This window comes from Mya arenaria, chromosome 6 (genome assembly GCF_026914265.1).
Source record: "Mya arenaria isolate MELC-2E11 chromosome 6, ASM2691426v1".
NCBI lineage: Eukaryota > Metazoa > Mollusca > Bivalvia > Myida > Myidae > Mya > Mya arenaria.
In genome coordinates this window covers 76,680,877-76,703,744 of record NC_069127.1, presented here as the reverse complement: position 1 = coordinate 76,703,744, position 22,868 = coordinate 76,680,877, and the positions used below count along the sequence as shown (strand labels likewise).

General features: G+C 33.4%; 1 protein-coding gene across 1 annotated transcript; it reads left to right on the top strand.

The window, feature by feature from the left end:
- Window positions 1-301: 301 nt before the first annotated feature.
- Window positions 302-15,692, top strand: LOC128239315 (uncharacterized). Its single transcript, XM_052955913.1, has 14 exons — window positions 302-409; window positions 2,359-2,407; window positions 2,917-2,969; window positions 6,735-6,753; window positions 7,898-7,929; window positions 8,191-8,262; window positions 10,739-10,781; window positions 11,172-11,215; window positions 11,929-12,046; window positions 12,207-12,269; window positions 12,441-12,680; window positions 13,292-13,375; window positions 13,762-13,821; window positions 15,323-15,692. The coding sequence occupies exons 1-14, from the start codon at window positions 398-400 to the stop codon at window positions 15,373-15,375; spliced, it is 942 nt and encodes a 313-aa protein (XP_052811873.1). The 5' UTR covers window positions 302-397; the 3' UTR covers window positions 15,376-15,692.
- The last annotated feature ends 7,176 nt before the right edge of the window (window positions 15,693-22,868 follow it).

Here is a 22,868-nt window from a genome sequence, read left to right as displayed (position 1 = left end):
TTAAAGACAAGTTATTCCCTTATAGTACCTACAAGGTAAAACTAAAGTCAGTTTTATTAATTCACATTAGTTCCAACTTATTCTCAATGTGATATGTGACAAAATTATGTTTGTGATGTTATCAATGTCCTTGTATGAATTTTTGTTTTAGAACGCCATATTATAATGGTGATGTGTCTTTAGCAGAAAACAGTTGTGTTTTTTTTTTTTACAATTTCCTCTCATGAATGTTTAGAATATGTTAAGCGCACAACAATATTCCAATATATTTATAAAACTCCTTTCTTTTTTCCAGAGTCTAGATGCCAACAGATATTGTTATAAACGTGGGCTTAAAGATGAAGGCATTAACAAATCATCGTCAGACAGATACGTAACAACGAAACCACCAGTGAAAATGCGCAATGAGGTATTATATTCAATTATATATGTACTGTTAGAACTTATATTGTGCCTATATCTACTCAGCGGCTACTTTGCCATACAGTAATTGCTACAACCACGAACGTCATACGATGATGATAAAAACACGTGACGTAATCCAAAAGTTTAAATTGTTATTTTTTGAAAACAACGTTAGTTAATGGCACTTTAATTACAATATTGCATTCATACGTCTTATTTGTTTATTTGTTTTTCAATCAAATAGAATAGCTGAAATTCAGCCATTTTTGTTCATGGTACCAGAATTCATCTCTCGTCAATGGATATTACTGCTTAGGAGATTGACGCTGGCTGTAAGTGTCAACGAATGATTAACATACTGAAATTAATGTATATATGCACACATCACCATATGAGAGAGAGAGAGAGAGAGAGAGAGAGAGAGGGGGGGGGGGGGGGAGAGAGAGTATGTGTGTGTTTGTGTGTGTGTTGATTTCAGTGCCAGATCGTATTTTATTTCACGAGGGTAATATTAATAAATATTTTTACCAGTGGCGAAACATTTTTCTTACTTCTAAAGTTTGTTTCATGATGCATGTGTATTCAATCATCCCTCACTGTCAGACACCAGCCTGATTCGTTTGAAGACAGGTCGTGAAGACCACGCTAGATTGTTGACACATTTTGAGGCGTGGGTTGGGTAAAGATCAGTTAATATGTTAATTGTTTCGTTTTGCGTATTAAAAAACGACTCATAGTTCAAAAACATATTTTAACGATGATATAAACTTGTATATCTGCTCGAGCAGTTGTTTTCGTCTGTTATTTGTTTAGTGTGAAAACGAATGTTCAACTTCAACGTTCAAGAAAATGTTTGAAATACAGGATTACCGATTTGTATTTCCAATTATGTCTTTATTTAAACCTCCGCAAAGTTTTTTAATTTTAAATTATCTTTTGCAACCTTTTATGGTCCAAAGGAAAAGTGTTTAGTTTGGATCAGGGGTGAGTAACTCAAAAGTAGTTTTGAACGTTAACATAATCTTGAAGGAAATATATATATCTTCGAGTGTGACATGTATAACGTATAACTCAGAGGCTTATCTCTGTTAATATATCGAGAGCATTTAAAGTTTCTTGTTTATTCCCGCATACGATTACATTGAATTACAAAATTAATCACTTTATAATGTGCAAGTACTGCGTCGGTCCTAAACAAGGAATTACTTAGCAATCGTTTTGATTTTTTTTAATTAAAATTACTTCATTTAAGCAGAAAGTAATAAGTATATAAACTACATGTTGAAATTAACAATGTTCATTCTAGTGAAATATCATCCTGAAATGGTGTGTCGTATGTAACGCAGCCGACTGTAAGGTAGGGTTTTGAGTGATGCGCATACGCTCTCTTGAATGAATGCCTTAGAGCACAATGGACGTGTTCTCGAAATAAGAGAACTTGAAAAGCAACGATAGAGTTATTCTGTGGTGTTTAAAGGGTTCAAGTTTAGTGTTAAAGGGAATTTAGGACGAAGGGAACCAGGACACCGAAAAAAACATCTGTCATCAGTTTTGTTTCGAATAAAGGAAAGCCAGAATACAGGCTGAAACTTTGCCTTTACGTACAATGTACTTAAAAAATCAATAATGATGAATCACGTCCGGGCGAGACTTAACTGACTTACGACAATGGAGTTGTTGATCTCACAATCGAATGATAATTTATTATTTCCATTTACCTGTTATGTCTGAATTTATTTGTGTAGACAAGCTCGATGCTGAGACATGATTGGTGACACAATGATCTTCATTTTTTTTGCATCCATGTACGTGCGCGTTCTGAACAAATGCTTAGAAATAATAAGGTTATTTTGAGCTTAATGTATGAAATCACGTGTCATGCAAAAATGAATACAATGCCTTAAAACTTCGTTATAACATGTTGCTATCATTTTAAAAATATTTTATTTTCAGGTAGAAGCAAGAGTTCATTTCAGTGGTGGAGCAACCTTTTCAGAGGAAGGTAGGTTAAGCTTTTAAAACGGGCTTTGAGGTTGGTTGTAGAATTTTGTCAATTAAATACAAACGATTTTTTTTCTTTCAACAATAAATATCGTTCGTGTTTATAAATGTTGGCCGGCTCTCACGCTCAAATTAAACTTGAGCACGCACAGGGCTGGTACACAATTTCAATGAAGTCATTTCCGAATGGCTTGAAGCATTTACCTAAACATCTGCAATGAACTGTCATTTTATTTTTATTTTGAGCATATTATTAAACAAAAATCTGTTTGTTTCCATATATAATCGCCGAAAATATCATCGTGTGAACGCCACAAGTAAATAAATCACTCTTGTATACACGAATCGCAAATTTGAGCGTTTAAAATAATTTGGTGTTATATATTGCGGTCGTAAACGCACAAAAACAAAACTATTTGAGGGGAAGCATTATTATAAAATGCTATGTTTTTATGCATTTTCGCAGAAATCTTCTTAAAAGACTGTTGTTGTCATGTTGTTGTTTTCTAGGTAACCAATATACCTCCGAGTTTAAAGCTGCCGAAGCCTACCAATATGCATATGTAAGTTTTTATCTGATTTGTCATGCACGTTAGTACTTAGTTGTGTATATTGGACTCGGGCTCCCACTTTACACATTCAGAGAAATATGTGAAGTAACATTCCACTTGAAGAATTTGGGGCAAACAGTTTGATTCCCTTGGTACAAAAAGTGATGTATGTACACTAATAATAGCTGTAAGCGTAAATTTCAGTCTTTAATAATTTACATATAACATAGACTATTCGGTATATATTGTTAGATAGTGAAGATCAAGATAAAATAGAAAAATTCTAGTTTTAGAAATACATAAACCACTATAATAATTATGAATCTCAAGTTTTGAAAGCTATTGTAAACCTAATATGACCACCAAAAAATGAATATCAAATAGGTATATATTCAACAAAGGAAATACAATTAGTTTTAAGCATTTTTTTGCTTCTGAAAACTTTTGTTATAGGTCTTCTTGTGCCAAACGTGATGACCTTTAACCACATGTTTATCACAACATTCAAACCGAGATGATGTCAATATCGTTAATTAGTCTGTTTTATGACAAAGGATAATTCACTTTCTCCCAACTCAGATAAAACAATCCAAATTTGCTCAGACTGGAAATCATAATCTTGCCCACGGGCAAAAAACAAGTACCCGTTTGGAACTCCTTTTTATTGTCATCAAGCAATTTCCTCCCTTGCTGAAGACCGTCGTCTGAAGCATCATCGAAACATTGTCTTGTGGCATTATTCGAATTCCAAATTAGTTATTTCTCGCTTCAAATGACAACAAATAAAGGTTTGCACAACGCATTTAAGAAATAATGCTGCACTCTCATTAGAACTATTTAAAGAACGGCATGACTTTTGACAAAATATTAATCAATGCGTGCATATCCATGACAACCACTAATTATCACATATCTATACGCAGATTGTTTTCACTACGCACAAAAGAGTTCCAGCGAAAAAATGCATTTTAATTCTATTTTGTTTTAAATGGGGTGGTAGAATAAACATTTACCATGGCCGTTCGTGTAAGATAGTTTCATCCTAGCTAGATTTAAGAAGAACAGATGAGGTTAACAATTAAAAAATGTTAAGAGACGTAATCAACGATATGTTGTTTAACTTAAAGTAAATTTGTCTTGAAGCGAAACAATAAAAAATAAATATATTTACATGTGAATAGGGCACAGTCCAGTAAACATAAGCAAACGTTACCAAAACCGTATTCCGAACCACGCGTTTCATTACTTATTAAGAATTAAGAGTAAAGGCGCCTTTGAATCCCCAACAAAAGCAGTTGCATGGCTAGTGCGTGTAAGAGGTCTTTGTTTGAGTCAAGGGTTAAGTGCTCGTCACAATCCTTTAATAGTCAGTACAGTTTTAAAAGTGGTCGTAAAACTGCACTTTATTAAAATTAGGTGGTTTAATATAATTAAAGTAGGTTTAAATTGTTCTTGTTTCTCAGACTATGCTTTTGTTTATTTCATTGGCATGGATTGACTTTTTCAACTTTCTATCTATATTTAATAGACTCGTTCGGCTCTATATATCTGCTTTTCACAAATGGCTTGTCTTACATTCTAAATTCATTTTCGCTGTTGCGATACGGAAGCGATAGTAGTTTGAGCTCGCGATTCGTTTTTGTCTCTCTTCAAACCACCTATGGATTTGCGTTTGTCCTCTGCACACATCTTTATTGCTACTACTTCACTGTCAGTGACACTCACGAGTTTACTGACCGAAGAATGTTTATTTATGAGTACCTTTACAGTAGTCGAGATCTGCTTCCAAACCAAACTATTACCCAGTTCAAATGTTTGAAAACTTGGAATTTCGCATATAATCTTGAAAGTGAGGCACACTTTCCGTTAATAAGTGCTTGCCCTGTAGGTCCTTCCCTCCAACCACATTCCCTCCAACCACATTCGCACTGTGCCTCATTCACAAAACGATTCCTTCTAAGTTAAATGTTTACACTGTATTGAAGTCAAACATATCTGTCGAAGAGAGGCGATAAAGAGCAAAAAATGTTATTCATATAGTTCAACAACTTTGGCAACTTTCAATCAGGTCTTTCATTTTTCCTGTTAGCTTTGCTTTTCGTTTCGTCAGCTCTGTCCGTAGCTGACTTAATGATAAAATTCTGCATTTTGGCTTAATCATGGACAGCTATAGCCAAGTTATGTATTTCTCCATTTTCACATGCTATGGACATCCTCTTGAGGTATACTTACATAAGCGTTGCTTTTAAGGACTCTATATAATTTTGTGTGGTCTGCAAGGAGACGGGGCATTCTTAGAACTACTTCTGATACATCATTCATATAAATGACAAACATGAGGGAACATACGTTTGAGCCCTGAGGCACTCCATGTATAACATTGCTGCACTGAGATGTAGATCCATCATTATTATTCCTACTACTATTTTTTTTCTTATACCGAGAGGAATCTTCTGCTCCATTTGAACAATTTCATAAGCTTTCAGTTTATGTAGAATACGACGGTGTGCTATACTATCAAATTCTTTCGTATATATTCAACTATCAATGTTTCATCCAATGATGCTGTCCAATCTTCCAAAATTATTATTCATATGTCTATTTAATCACCGTGATTCTAATCATTACAATTGTGATTTTTGTATGATTTTTGATATAGGATCAAGTATACGGATGTTTGCAAGCTTTTATGCAATGTCTTCGTAGAACAATAAGCACTTTCGATGTCTTGTTTCTGAGTATACAATACTAGACAAAGTATCTGTAATTTCTTGTATTTGAAATTATTTTCCAAGCATGGTATTTTTTTTCACCGCCCGTACCGCAAACAGAAATAATACATCCATCTTGGTTTGATGAATCTCCCTTTTTTGGAATCGAGAAGAATAAATTATCAACACAGTGTTGTATATTTTTATAAAAAGTGTTCCATGAAATGCTTACTTCAAAATATTTCATTTCATACCACTCAAATACATATTTGCCCAATATAAAATAAAAAATCCTAACTTATGTGATTTTCGTAACATACAAATCTTCTTATTCTTACAAGATCACTTATTTTGGGACTTTCAGAAAGTTAAACCACTATGGAATGCCTGAAATGACTTCATTAAACAACGATCCATATCGTTATAACGACAGAAATAACCTTTTTCGGTATTTCTTATCTTATTAATGGAAGTTTATATACTCTCAATGAAATATCGAAATACTATCCCATCATTCAATGCCTGTTTACAATACTCTCCGACAAAAACTTGAAGGAGATATTGAACTACAAAACGATAGATATGATTCCCACACTCTCAAATGGAATGTATTAAAAATTATGATTTTTTTATAAATAATTAAAATACTGATTGTATGTAGAACCAAAATGCATATCATATTCCTTTTACACAACCATGTATAGTAAAAAGCACCAATAAGTGAAAGGGACGTGCGGGTGTGTGTATGTGTCTGCGTGCTTGCGTGTGTGCGTGGTGTTTGCGTGCGCGTGCGTGATTAGTTTTTAACGTCTGAAAATATGAAACACTATAGATATGCTTTTGGTTAATAATATCTTTGAGATTGTTATTCACTTGTTATAATATCAATGTTCAAAATAAAAGAGAAAAAGTAATAGTCGTAGTAGCATGAGCTGTAGCAGCAGAAGGACATCAGCAGTGGGGGCGATAGAAGCAGTAGTTATAGTAGTAGAAACACACACTTGACACATTGTTTAGTTTTAGATAGGGTTTTATGACACTGTTTATAATTTATTTCAAATTTCAGGGCTTTTATGATGATACAGGTAAGATATTTTTATGACAATTACGTGGAACACATTTGATTCGTTGAAATATATATGTTTTTTAAACAGACATTTTAAATAGCCAGCTTATTGCAACGAAGATAACAGAACATTTATCTTAGAAAAATGCGTTCGAGATGCATGAAAAGCTTTTAAACAATTGCTTAGTTAGGTTATTACTTTACCATAACGTGAAAAATACTTGTATTTTTTATCGAACGTATCACTGTGACATGATTTCAAAACTATTTGTATGTGTACATGTTCATATGGTTTGTTAATATTATACGTTTGACAATGTTGTCAACTTTGTATAGCAAACATCATGGAAATATCTTCATTACATAAAAAAGTCCTTTTTATTCCTGGATTAAAGGTGTTACATTATAATAATCCATGGAAAACATACAAGTTAGGCCATTTCCTTTAAGTGTAAATAAACGCAGTTTGAATTATATTCTTTTTTTTTCTTTCTTATAATTATCGTCTATAAGACAATGAGCAGTGGTTGGACAACTCAAATTATTCCGGATACTACATTCCTGCAATGCTTATGGCGCTGAAATGTAATTCATTTTCAGCTTGTGCAATTGGGCTTATCATCAGTTAAGGTGAAATAATTAGGTCCATTTTGTTATTTCTACCAATAAAATTGATGTTATATAACGAGCATTCGTCATCATATAAGACACAACTTTATTTGACTCGTCCATGTATTACATGACGACTCGTGACAGATTATATATGTTTACTATTGCACGATTTATATTCTCCCTACATAGTATTATATCGATCATTACTAAGAACAGACCTGCATTTTTTATAATGCAGAAATGAAAGGAGTACTGATAAAAAACAACGCCGCATGATAGTATGCCCAAAATACGTTAAAACTGCCCTCACCAATCAATTTAAAAGCTGTACGTGTAGGTTTTTTTTAAAATATTATCTAGTTGTTTACATGAGTAAATTATGCCTGATACAGTTTCATAGCAGTTTGTGCGTATATTGTTTTCAAATGCCCCTCATATTCCTTTATATCTCGAATGTATGCATAGCCTCGTCGTCGTCATCACGACAAAATGTTCCTAACTTTACATCATTCTTATTGCAAAGTAACTGTGTTTCTGTTCTCTTTTTCAAGCCAATGAAGATGATAAGAGCAAACGAACACAGGTAGATATTTTGATTTTACCTAGCGCTGTTCAACAGCATATCCATTAATTTGTATGTTTAGAGATGATGAATAAGTATGTACATGCGTATACATTGTTGTGTCTTTATAGTTGATATATTAAGGATAAAAAAATCCAAATGTATATCGTATAAACAGCATCCTTAATAAAATATTTACAGTACCATTTTGTTCAGAATGTAAACATTGCCTTACTTTCCTATAAACAGTTTAAATATTGGTAATTTGATATGAATTCCCAGATATACAGCCTGAGATCACCTACGCCGCCATTGCTCCCACCCCGTGGGACTACAGGGACAAGGCCGGATCTGGTAAAAATGCTAGTAACGTGATTAAAAGTTTGAAAAATTATAAATGTTGCGTACCAGTGTATATAATATAACAAACAATGTTAATCTGTTTGTACAGCATGACATTCATATGTATCACGTTTGATTTTGACAATTTTGAGCATTTCTTTTCACATCTTTACAAAGCTTGATAACGATATTTTGTCACATTTTGTTGTTATCACTCTTTTTTATTATGGTCCGTGAAATGGCGAGATTTGCCGATAGTGTAACCTATCTTATTAAATCTTCACTAAATTTTGTAATAATGTAAATCGGTATTATACTTATTAAGGAATAGGTCTGCTTTACTTTGTGGCGCCGTTTAAAAATACAATAAACTAAATTGTTTTACTGTTCTAGTGACTAACGTCCTTTTTTATAACAACCTTTTGACAATCTAATTTCTTCTCGGTAAATAACGCTTGTCTTTTGTCCGTGAAACGAGATATACACCTATATTTTATGTTTTGCAGTAAAATACCGTTTTTTTATCAGTGAAATACGTTATATAAACTGCCAGTGAAAATGCAACTATCATGACTTCTTTTAATAGTAATAGTAGTTACTTTTTTTGAAAACATGTTTAGAGTTCAACAACAAAACAAGACAACATCTGAATCCCCAACTCCCGACTGGTTGGTAGTTGAACATTTGCGAATAATCGACTGAAAATGTTCTAATATCTGACTGGTGAATGTTCGAAAAATAGTGATTTAAAACAGTGTTTTTCACAAAGATGTATATTTGTACATGAATCAAAACAATAAATGTGTTGACATTTTTCACAATTTGAAATTAAAGCCCGGTCTAGGTTCCGACGTCCGCTCGTACAGGGCTTCGATGTCATTTCCGAAATGACGTTACGTGCGCATACAAATTGACGCGTTGTTCTAAAAATGTGTAACTAAATGACTTTTGTTTTTAATTAAAGATATCTAATAGAAAGAAAAATTGTTTGTTTCAGTGTAGGATAGCAATTTATTTCATTTCGTGAAGACCAAAAAGTGAATATTTCACTCGTGGTACGCGACTCGAGAAATGTAAATGTCTTGTTACAGGGACAATACCTATAGTAAAACAGTTGTTTAGAGATAAATAGCAATGGCCCAAACGACAATGAACCAGGGACATAAACGTATAAACACGTATTGAACCTTATATACATATATACCAAACATATACCACATACGCATTAAAATAGCTTTATCAATACATGATGTGATTAACCCCTTGGAACGGTCAGTAAAACACGGATTTCAATCAAAATAACTCAAACAATGTTGATGCCATTGTTCAGTTGTTTTAAATGACGCTTTTGTAACTCATATAAACTTTCGGATTTATTTGTTTTATAATGGGCCTTCTTATAATCGAACGAGCGCTCGAGAAAATACCGAGCAAGGATCAAAGATCAAGAGCTTGAACTAAATATTAGATAGATGTCACAAACTAAATTAAATGTAATACTTGCAAAATACAATCGGCATTACCTAATCAATTAAGTTATACGATTTAGGATATATAACTACTCGTACGATACGATGGTCTCTGTATGGATACAAACTCAATATGCTAGACTATTTCATTTGAATTACTGAACTGATTGCTGTGCTTTTGCTTAAATTTAAATATATATTTTAATAGAACAGTTGAAAATACAGGAACAAGCCCAGTAGCTAAACAAAAAAAACTAACCGTGTTTACGTTCCAAGGTTTAAGGACTTTGTTATGTTATGTAATGTTATGTTACTTTACATTATGGTTATATTGTTTTTCAAGCTTGTAATAAAACATTTGTATGGCTGTGCAGTAGGATTTTAATGCTTTATGTAAATGGAGTCGACAGTATGGATGTCGACAGATGATTCATGTATCAAGTTAATCAATACTGGGCGTGGGTGTAGATATTTAATCGAAACCCAATCCTTAACGGCGAATGCATTACCTTGAAAATACATGTTTCTAGCATTTGCCACGGCTTGTACTAATCAACACACACCTTTAACAGAACGAACGCATAAACTAATGCTATACTATCTAAATATGATTTTGAGAAGGCAATATACAACGCATATGATAAAACATACATTTACAGACTTCATACGTTGTACCTGTAGTTCCCATTGCTTTATTTGAATATGGTATATATGATACACACATACTAATGAATGAAGGATCAGGTACAGATTCTATTCGTAATACGTACCATTACTTTTTGTTTCGGTGTTATTTTCCAATTTTGAGTTTAAGACTTTAATCAGCTATTGTATCCAATATTGATCAAACTTAATAGAAATGTACCGCTGCATTAGAAGGTGTGTAGCCCATAGAATTCGTGCTTTCGCCTCAAAGGTCAATGTCACATTTAGGAGCTAATTGGCTATCACGCCGACAAGGTTACATTAAAGGCATCTGACACGTATATATCATTTCCTCTTCTTAATTGTTTTGACAGGTGTCCAATACCTTTCCAGATGACGATGATGAAATTTATGAAGGTATTTTATTATTTTATATTTTATTAACATCGGATATTTGTTCATAAAAATTTACTGTTCACTGACTGACATACACAAAGTAGTTTGCTATCACATCAGGCATGTGTAGTTTGTTGTTTATTTTATGGAATGTTTGTTCTGTTTTTGTAGTTTCATATGTTGTGTGCCTTTCGATGCCTACGACTTGTTCCCTTAAACAGGATCTTCGTGAACTTTTATTTCAACTATAATTCTAATGTAATTCGATGCTGATTGACGTATACATACAAAACATAATTGTGTAGTATATTTGAAAAATAAGCGTGTTTGATTGTTTTTCAAATGTTATATATTCGATATTAATTAGCTTGGGTAAAATGTAGCTATATAATTAATATCGTCTATTTCTAGGGTTCGACTATGTGCAAGTTGTAAAAGAATACGATCCGAAATATGTAAGTATTTAAAAGGCCTCGCTCACTGATTTGGTGTTGGCAAAAGTGTTTTCAACGTTTGTTACAACTAAGCTGTTTTCCGCACTTTTTATAAACAGACTCCGAATAAAAACTGACTTATACTCATTTGTACATAATTTTGTAAATCATGAATGCATTCAATTTTCAATAGAATTTGAACATAGTTGTGTTTTAACCAAATAGCTAATTATACAGTAGAGCTCTTTTTTGAATATTGATAATGAGTTAACATTGATTTTGTTAACCTTTTATACGAAATACTTGTTTTAATATATTACGCTATAAAAGGTGAGCGAGACCCTTTAACACTCATCAGCAGTTCTCCTTATGAGATTCAGAAGCACTTTATTCCGAAACAAATAATGCATTTCGGTCCTGTTAAAACATAATAATACGTTTTGAGCCTTTTGGCAAACTGGCCTTGTTGATTGGTTTGCGTGTTGCAAAAAACCTAACGTATCGTTCGCTATGCCATGTTTAATACTTTTGAGTAACGTTACTACCTATATCTCACTCATGATTTTCTAATAAACGCCTCATATAAATAACATGTATTGTCTTTAATAATTATAAGCATATACGAAAGAGAATTTTTTTTGTATATACTAGAGCCACTCGTCGTAGAATATTACTTTTTAAAGTAATTCAGCGTTTGCATTACACCGAAGTTCAAAAAATCCTTCATTCCTTAGAGCGGCCAGCACTCCTTGAAAGTCGGAGATGTGTATCGCATTCAAAACCCTCTACTAGATGGAGATGACGACGGCTTCTATCGTTCGATTGAGGGCAAGTTAATTCCAAAAGACAATGGTAAGTTTACGCATACTATTTTACAAAAAATGTTGTTTCTATAACTTATGTTAAAATGCGAAGCATAATTCTCAAATTTGCGTCCATCATCACATGTATTTGGCAAGAATGAAATTTAAATCATAATTGCACATTAATTTGTAACTGATTTTTTTTGCAGTGAAAATCTTTCAAAAGAAACCAATACCAACGCCGAAAAAGAGGACTATTTTCCCTCATGAAGGTACGGGTTTTAAGGCAGTTTGAGACTGGCACAGTGTTTGTTTTGTTTATTCATACCCGCCCCTCTCTCTCTTTCTCTCTCCCTTTCTCCCTCTCTCTATATATACTCTATACTTTAGTATACAAATCGAAACAAATAACCACGGGATAATTAATTACTTTCATTTTTAAGATACCGGTTACACACAAATTCCCAAACCCGATAAACAGTTGCCTCCATCAGAAAAATCACAACAAAACGATACTGGTAAAACGTCCGACAGGGAACTGCTGATGAATCTATTAGAAGCGAATAGGAAGATATTGGAATCCCAAGATGAGATCAAGTCTTCACTTGCAGAACATCAGAAAATACTGAATGTGGTGTGTGAAACACCTGTTTACCAGGAGTATTACAATTCAACACAGACAGGTAATTGCCTCTTTAAATGTCTTTTTCAGTTTTTGTTGTTGTTTTTTTTTTACAATTTCCGGACGGGAACCAGCGTTGGAGCAACACTTTTATGCCGCTCATATTCGTTACACTGAAGCTTGATGTCAAGTCAATTTTACGTATATTGTCTTCAGCATTAAGAATAATAAAAAAATGGTTTCTATAATTTACTTGTGTTATACTTCGGGCATTTTTCATTCGAACACTCGTTATTTTGTGCCTGGATAGTAAGTGAAAAACCCTCAAACTCGACAACATCTTGGCTTTTACTGTAAAGATTCCATCCCTGATTGCTCATTTTTTTTTCAAAATCTTGTTGAAACTGGAAAGTTTTTAAGTACATAAGTAACTGCATCAGGTTGAACCTTGAGGTGTTTTAGTTATTTCTGGTGAAAACCGCGGAGCCATGACAATTTAGAATAGTTTAAAAGTTGTTGTTGTAGTTGTTGTAGAAAATAAGTCCCAAATGCTAATCGGATGTGACAAACAAAGAGTAAGATAGATATGATTTTTTGAAATGTGGTTTAGTGATTTAAATAGCCAAGTTACTTTTCCAATACTTTATTTTATATACACTTCTTTTTCTATAGGGGGATGTCAGCTACCGCAAACAGAAGATGTCTACGAAATGTGCAAAGACGAAAACGATGAACTGTATTCACAAGCTGAACCAGGTTTGTATTACTCATAAAATTCATAAAATATATCAAAAAGTTACCTTGTCGGATCCATAATCTAGTGACCTGATGCTTGACTGTCCACCAGAATACCATCAAGTCTATGCACTATGCCAACATTCTGCTACTCACACTTGGGTTGATGTATAGTGCCGTCGTATAATAAACGTACACACCACGCCCTGTTATGCGTACCTATCAGTGTCATGTTACAAGATATATATCAGAGGGTTATAGCTTAATTGAAGCATGTACTCATTAAAATGGTATATCATATTAAAAACATCGTTTACATATTATAAGGATGTTCACAAAGAATGTTTTTCTTTAATTCTTTATTTGTTTAACAATTATGTTGTGTAATTGACCTTTTAATTGCCTAGATGTTCCAGCCCTCGATGACGGCGGAGAGGAATCCGATCATTATGTCGAAGCAGACGCAGGTATACATTTCATAGAACATCTTCAGTTATTTCATAATTTAAGTCTGTATCGGTCAATGTAAACGAATTGAATAATTGTATGAACATTAAAGTGAGTATTTTGAATAAAGTCAATATAAATAATGGTCAATAAGTTACGCAAGTAATACAACAGTATTTAGGCTATGAAATGACATAAGCAGTTTTAAAAAGGCCTCTCATGTTTCACTTACCCTCGCATTGCCCTTTAAAAATGTTTTTTGAACGTGCATTGTCAATTACGGAAGGCTTTTTATCTATTGAACGTTGTCACGGACGTTTGTCTTCAGATTACAGCTGTACTGTATGTGTTTAACATATTCATATAATCAAAACCTTATTATTTTTCGTTCTTTTCGTCATTTTATACCGGGTATAATTAAAACTACATTCTAACCAATAAACATTTTATAGGCTTGCATCGCATCTGCACATTATATTTTATGCAATTCCACACTGTCTTAAATCTGACGAATGTTTGAAGTTATGAAAATGATTGTGACAATGACTCGATATCTTTTTATAGATAAACATACTAGTTTAGATTTGATACATTGTAGAACGATTTTGAGCAAAAGTTTTAATAACAAAGGCCACTCGTGTAAGCACGAAGTTTCGCGAGAGGGCGTTGTTGAGTTGTTGGGGAGTCCGGAGAACCTGGAAAAGCTCCCTAATCTTGCTTGGTGACCGCCAACCAAAATCTCATGTGCTATACAGAAAATTCAAATGCACTGAAGCATATTTTGAAGCCCAACAAAAGCTGTGCCTCACAAATATCTTGCACGGTTAATAATGGTTTAAACATGCAATGAACATACTTATAATATATAAATCAGAACTAAATTTATAAAATATGTGTATCGTGACATCAAAATAATAAAAAATAGATGAAAAAATCATGTTTAATAGTATATAACTTATATAAAAATGAGATTGAGTCATGAATAGACAATTATGTAGATTTAAGCTGATTTATAACAATTCAGCGTTTTTAAGCATGCCTACTTCCCGATGTGTTCTGATTTAATAGTAGGGATATTGGTGAGGAAATTATTTTTGTTTTAATAAAATGATAGCTTTAAGATGCAGATATTCTCACTGCATTATTTAAAATCACGAGTCACCATATTGCTAGACAAAATCGAACATCAACGCGTGCACATCTTGGACAATCGTTTTCAAAATAGCGTGACGCATATAATATATGTTTTAGATATAATATCATTGGTGTCATTTGGATAGGTTTGAAGTGTTAAAATAAAGCTTTATATATATGAATTGTTCCAGTAAAATCTCAAAAATGATTCATAGATTTCTAACTTTCGGTACCCTGTCGGTAAATTTTTTAATCGATATCCCGAGAAACCATCAGTTATCTTCTGTTTCTTATAAATATCGTTTGTACGTATTCTATGAATGATGTAAGGCGGCTTATGCATTCTTTAACATTTGCATAGTATTGTATTACCTTTTCTTTTTGCAGATGGAAACTTGACCATCAAGACAATGAGTAATTTCAAAAACATCAGGCTATAAAGTGGACATTTTCAAAACGAAGAGTGTTTGACGCGAACATCGCGAATTATTAGGAATTTTAGTATGTTTGTCATATTTTACCAGTTCAATTATTTAATAACTATACTTATAAGGTATTTTGACTTCTGATTTTACTCCTAATTTTGAATCCTGATTAACTCCTGAAATTTGTCCGCTGATACAGTAGTCCGTGCTTTACGATTTGTTATTGTCTGCTGCAGAATATATAGATATGCCATAGCAATAATGTGTCAGAGTTTTCAGCAGTAAGGCCTCTTTTGGGATTTCATAATATTTAGAAACTGTCTATTAGTTAAATGGTGATATTTAGAATTTATGATAACTATTATTGGATGTATTTAGATAATGTTAACCATATGCTAAATAGTAAAAGTTAGAAAGATATAATGTGTTCATTATTGCTGTAAAAGTAAAGTTTCTCAAGTGCTGATGGATATCTTGCAGTGATATTGTTATTGTTCACGTGATATTCAACATAAAGGTAAAGTGTTTATTTCATCCACCTTAAATCATGACCACTTAAATTTCTCAAAAGTGTAAGGACAAGATATTTCAATAGTTTATCAAAAGAAGAAGCTAATGGGTCATTATTTGTACAGATGGACTTTGATACGGTCGATAAAAGTGAAACATTGTCAAGAGTAACAGTGTCTGTCAAAAGTTGATACCAAAACTTGAAGCTCAATCAGAGAGAGTAATTGTTAGTAATAATTCTGTGACAAATCAAATAAAAAGGAGACCTTTATATGGATAATGATTACAGGTGTTGATTCAGGTAGTGCAGTAAATGATTTGTATCAATTTTCGAAGCATATGTTTTATGAAGCCAGTATAAACTTCGTGAATGGGCCTCGAACGAGGACAAAGTGAATGAAATGATACCGAAATATGACAGAGCCACCGACGAGTGCATGAAAGTACTAGGCATGACTTGGGTGTAAGAGGGTTGGAAAACACATACAAAGCAAACCGTTTTGAAACAGATAGCGTCTGTGTTTGGTGCTTTAGGTTTGTTCACGCCCTTGACATTGAAAGGAACATTGTTTGTGCAAAACTTGTGGATCAACCGATTAGATTGGGTTGTAAGTTAGAAGACGCTGTCGTTGAACGTGGGGTGGAAATAAGAGTTGACAATTTCAAAATATCGGAACAAAGGTTAAACAGATGTGTGACAATATCTAACAAAACTAAAACCGAAATAAAGTTAGTATGTTTTGGTGATGCGTCTGCAAAAGCGTTTGCAGCATGTTTTAATCTAGTGCAATTAGGGTCAGATGTACAAAAGTCTGAACTGATCTTTTCCAAAACACGTCTTGTAACTACATCGCCAATTACAATTCCGAGATTTGAATTGATTGCTACACTTATCGAGGCCAGATGCACTGATTTCATTCAAGATTAAAAGCTAATTGAAACAGTAGATTTGTTCGCAGACTCGCAGTGTGTGTTAAAGTGGAAACATTCAGAAAAGCAGTGACCAGTGTTTGTTCAAAAAAGAGTGAAAGATATTAAGCGTCATAACAATGTTCAATTTAAATTCGTGAACACTAATGGAAACCCCACTGATTTAGCAAGTAGGGGATGTGTGTTCCATTGCTTGTAAGAAGACATACTTTGGTGGAATGGACCAGATTATCTAGTGAAATCAATAACGGAGTAGCCAAGTGAAACAGATATAGCTGATGAAAGTACGAATACAATATTATCTATACACTCCTACGCGCAGGGTACAGAAGGTAGAAAATTCAGCTCTCTATGAGCTTATCAAATAATGCTCATACTGAGCCAGTTTTTGACCACTGTGCGCAAGAGTGTATAGTTGTTGACGCAGAACCAAATCTTGTGACAAAGCCAAATAAAACACAAAGTTAAACAGTTCCTTTACCAGCCCCGTTCGAAATAAACATTAACAACTATTCCTCGTTGACGAGAATAATTCGTGTGACTGCAATGGTACTGAGATTTAATAACAAAATAAAAGGTCAGAAGTATGAAAGTAGCTCACCTACTTCAGAAGAGCCAGAAAACGCTGAAATAATGTGGCTGTTGCACATTCAAGGAAAGAATTTTGGTGAGATTTTAAACCAATAAAGAACAAACAGGACAATAATCTCACAACACAACTTGTTGTTTTTTTTGACAACGATGGTCTCCTGCGCTGTAAGGGGCGTCTAGAAAATGCAAATCTTAAGGAGGCTGCTCAATTTTCTAATTTGTTACCGTCTAACGAGACATAGACTAAACTTTTGATCGAACAATCTCACAGACATTTACTTCACAGTGGCATACCTCACACACTTAGTCAAATTAGACATCGATTCTGGATCCCACATGGTAGGGCATCAGTGCCTTCTATGGTAAATAGCTGTGCAGTATGTCGAAGATACCAAGGCGGGCCATATATAATGCCACTAATGCCAGTATTGCCTGAGAAGAGAGTCTCAGAATCTACCCTTTTCTCTCGAACGAGACTTGACTATCTTGGTCCGATCTATGTGAGAATAAATGGACACTTGAAAGTTTGGGTGTGTATTGTCAAGTGTTTAGTGACCCGAGCTGTACATTTGGAGGTTGTTGAGGATTTGTCTGCAAACGAATTCATATTGTGTTTGAAACGATTCATAGCTCAAAGAGGGACACCTGTTGAAATCATCAGCGATAATGCTCCCCAGTTTAAGCTTGCTGATAAAACATAAGATCACATTTGGAAACAAATGATAAAATGTGATGATGTTGAGGGCTATGTATCGAGTGAAACTATAACTTGGACGTTTATAGTAGAGCTTGCACCATGAATGGGTGGTTTCTACGGAAGGTTGATAGGCATATTAAAACGATCGTTGCGGAAAACAATAGGAAGTAATCAATTGAATAATTTTCAATTTAATACAATTTTGAAGGAAGCAGAGGCAGTCATGAACTCTTGCCCATTGGTGTATGTTTGGGAAGACATAGAGTCTTCCATTACACATACACCAGCAAGTTTTTTTTTAACTTTAACCCCAAGCATTCTTATGCCAGAATTAGAAATGGAAGAGGATACAGATTTTTGTCAATACGAAAGCTCTGAAAAAGGTTTACTGGAAATTTGGCGTAAGGGAAACAAATTACTTAACATTTTTTGGAAAATACGGTGGGATGATTATCTACTCAATCTGAGGGAGAGAACTCAAATTGAACTTAAATGTAGTAGAATTCAATTCAATGTAATTCCCAAAACAGGTGATTTTGTACTAGTTAAAGACGATATTCCCAGAGGGAATTGAAAATTCTGGCGCATTATAAATCTTCAACAAAGCACAGATGGTGAGTTCAGGTCCGCAAAGGTTAAACCTGGTCGAACTATTGGACGACCTTTGAACTTGCTTTATCCTTTTAAAACGTCGGAACTAGCAGACGATAATGCTGGACAAACTGCGCCTACAGAGGTTAATATTTCCTACCTATATTATAACAAAATACATTTATAAAAGTACAAATAAATACAATAAAAAATAATGATGATAATCATATTAGTTTTAAATACAAACGAAGAGAGGAGAAAAGGAAAACTGCACGATCATAATGTATGCACTCTCTTTATTTATAATCACAAAAAGGCAATGTTAAAAACATATAAAACCATTAAACATAGATTAATTATAGAGTGTGTGAATTTGATTCTGTATTAATCCCATTTTTTTTTTAAAATATTCAGTGTTATAAAAAAAGATCTCAAACTATTTCCTAATTATTACATTAAAAAACACACACAAAACAATATTTATTAAAGTAAATAGCTAATATACTCAGGATTTACAGTATGTTAAAAGAGTGTAATTTTACCTTTTAGCATTGATACATGCTAGTTAGGTTGTATAACATATTCGAAGACATAGTATATTATTGTGGACATTAATAACGGGCCTATCGATACCGAGATTTCTTAAGAGAATATTATATTACCAGGTACCGACTGTGACGAAAAACCCATTATCAACATTTATCAACATAATACGGTACCATAAACTGTGATACCGGCTTTTCCCAATTTCGATATAAGGAATCGGGTTTTAGCACCACCGCCGGATGGATCTTAACTGAAATTTCTGCGATTTGGTTGAATGACGGGTTATCGTGTGGGCTTAAGTAATTGTTGGGTTACGTACAGTTCCTACATTTTATCATCAATACTGTTATATGTAATGAATTTATAAGTTTACCACCTATTAAAAATCAGATTATTTCAAATAAGCAAAAAATCCTCCGAAACCTTTTTCTGAGCTTTGATGAATCAGGTCTTAAGGTTCGTAAACCAAGCTGTAAAAAAACCGTAGCCTACGATTTTGGGGGCGAGTTATTAAATACCCATTAATTGTGCCCAAAAGTTTGTAATAACGGTATAAGACATACGTTTCTTTTGCATCTTGATGTTTCCCTTTTCTTTATCAGTTTTTACAATTGTTTATTTGTAAAGGTTTTTTATCAAACAAATTTTATAAAACAAATTTACAATACTAATTTGGCTGGTCCATTTTGATCACGTGATCCTTCATTGAACACCATTGAGACCTATCTCAAACTAACGTCGCGTTTCAACGCGACGTCAATGAACGTTTTAAGGCGTTTTTCCTAATTATGGCTTAATTTTAGCGCATTGTACATTGAGCAAAGATACATCCTGAGTTTAGAATGCTGCAAATGGTTTTGATTTAAAAATCACAGCGATGGCGGCTTGTGTCAATAAAGGATCTTAGTCGTTACTTCATTAATTTTCATCTGTTTGAACATGTAGCATTGTTGATTGTTCATTGTTTCTTCCACTTTCAGTTCAGGTTTTGTACTGGCTATTCAAACAAATAGGTAGCAAAATAATGAATATGACACTATGATAGTTTCAACTTACGACTTAAATTTATTTAGATCTTTATTGAAACGGCCACCGGGACTAGGGCCTACGGGGTACTTGTACAATAGTCCAGAGTAACTAATTATTTTATGCCGTGCATTTAAATGCTGGGAAATGTTTATGGTATGCAGCGATTTTAAGTGTATGCGGAATGAACCAGGAACTTTAAATGATCTCCATTTATTCGCAGAGATACCTCCGTTAATCATATAAACCATACACACTCAAATGTGCGTTTATCCGAATTTAACAACACCGAGATGGAGGTGAACATGTCTAAACCATACACATATGGCAGTTTCAGACAGAAAAAAGATAACAAAGGTTTATGTTTTCATATGGTAGTGAATGGTTAACCCATAACCAAATCAATATTAGTTCTGTTAAGAATTAGTTTTGTAATAGCACAAAAGCTGGACGATGGAATGTCCTTAAACCGGATGTTTAAAACTTGACGAGTGTAGCATCCTCACTCCAATTCCCTTCATGTACACTATGCCTTTCAATCGTATATTTATAAAGTCAAAACAACCACGTCCGATGATACAAGTTTTGGCAGACTGCCTAAACTCGGTCCGTAGACTTGGAGATTTAAACCCAATTACATTCTCGACTATCAGAACCCTAACCAGAAGCAAAAGTCCTCCTCGACCTCCCAAACTAAGGTTTTATACTCCCTTATTGGCCCAAATTGTAGTTGATCATTCAAAAGTGTTTCTTAATCCCCTTAAAAGTTTAACGATATTATGTGATACATTTAATCTCACGTGACAATTTCCAAAGTATGTAACTGGCTATCGCTACAAAAAGGAGCTTGTCAATCAGTAGTTTTAGTGACGTCAAAACTAATTAGACAAAACCCCTTTAATATGATTTTAGTAAACAAGGTAATTAAACTTATTTCTAGACAGTACTTACAATAGCCATTAGCGGTTGACCTTAGCCGTAGCCGATTGATCTTTGATGGTACCAAGTAACGTATGAGTTTAGCAAAAGGCAGATCCTTTAATAATTGTAGTTTACATTACAATACAATTTAGTACCTCCTCTAAGCAATATTTTTCGAAACATTTCTAGCAAGCTAAGGTAAAAAGTTAAATAATAACTATTTTACCAACTTTTTTTACTAATCAATGCTATTTTTCACTATGTACATAATAATTCTTAAAAAGTTTCTGTTTAAAATGTATGGTTTCATTATCCTTAATTTATACTCATGACAGAACTAACCATGCAACAGTGGTATGTCAACTAGAGGAATCATGTATGCTTATCCAGCTTACTTTTTGTAATTGCTTGCATGCAGATCAAAAGAAACGGCGGTTGTAAATACTTTTGCCAATAACCTATAATAATATTACCTATTTAAAATTATAGGCTTTTATTTCCAGGTCACCAATTCATTGTTGTGTTTTTTTTAGGCATGTATGTTTGTTTTTCATGTCGGAAAATAGCTCATTGAACTAATGTTTATTGTTATCATATAAACGAAGATTCTTGTATCTTGTATCCTGTTACTGACATGACCGGATGTTCAGGACGGCGACTTATGTTTTGTCATTTTCGTCGATTAACGACTATATCGTGCTTTCATAATACGATGAAATATACAGAGACAGGTCAAACAGCTAAATTTTGAGTCCGTTTAAGTAGAAAAGTTATGCGATGAAAACACATTATTATTAATATACATTGCTATACAAATCAAGCGTTTGTACACTGACATTTTTAGTGTATACAGATGAAGGAGATGAACGATGTATCTCCGCCTAGGTCCCCGATCATGCGCCAGATGATGTGAAGGATCCGGCTACAACTACAATATCTAAAGGCTGCGTAAACTCATTGAAACATTGTATATGTCATATATTCAAACATTTAAAACCATAAAACAGAATTATCATTAACTAAAGTGTAACAAAACAATATGGTCAATAAGAAAAATGCATTACAATGGCTATAAAATGATGTATCAAAATGTAACATAAACATTTAAATAAGATACTCGCACATAATGATAGGCCCCTTAAATTAAACGTATTCAAATAGGTTTACAAACATACAATCACCAAGAAGGGTGAACATATTTTTTAAACGATACTAATGAATAACATACGGGGTTTGTATAAAAATGAATTTTAATACAGAAATGTGAAAGTGTCAATGACTAATTGGAATCTAGTTAAGACAAGTACCTTGATTCACTTATTCCAGTGATTACATAGGTAGGGTCAAATGATATTTTTTTATTTGTTATGTAAGAAATCGTTCGACTCGATATGTCCTTTTCTTTGGTCAACATACTATACATCATATGTTCATAACTGTCAAGTTTAACTCTGGATTATGCAAACTTCCCAAAATTAATATTGACCACGTAATGTAATACCAGTTTAAACAATTTCATTAATTCAAAAATGTATACTACATGGACATGCCCATAAACGAAACATTTAACAAACGTTAAAGTTAAAACAGGTTGTTGTGTGTTCTTGTTTGTATATGTATGTAATGATATTTTGCTTTAATTTACTGAGTATACGACAAACATGTTTGCTATAGAGATTTAAGATCAATTTACTAT

Bases quoted from the DNA above. Each gene is read 5' to 3' on its own strand.
- LOC128239315 (XM_052955913.1), top strand. The intron at 11,216-11,928 runs GTAAGTATTTAA...TTCATTCCTTAG, and splicing joins AAGAATACGATCCGAAATAT to AGCGGCCAGCACTCCTTGAA. The intron at 13,822-15,322 runs GTATACATTTCA...TTCTTTTTGCAG, and splicing joins TTATGTCGAAGCAGACGCAG to ATGGAAACTTGACCATCAAG.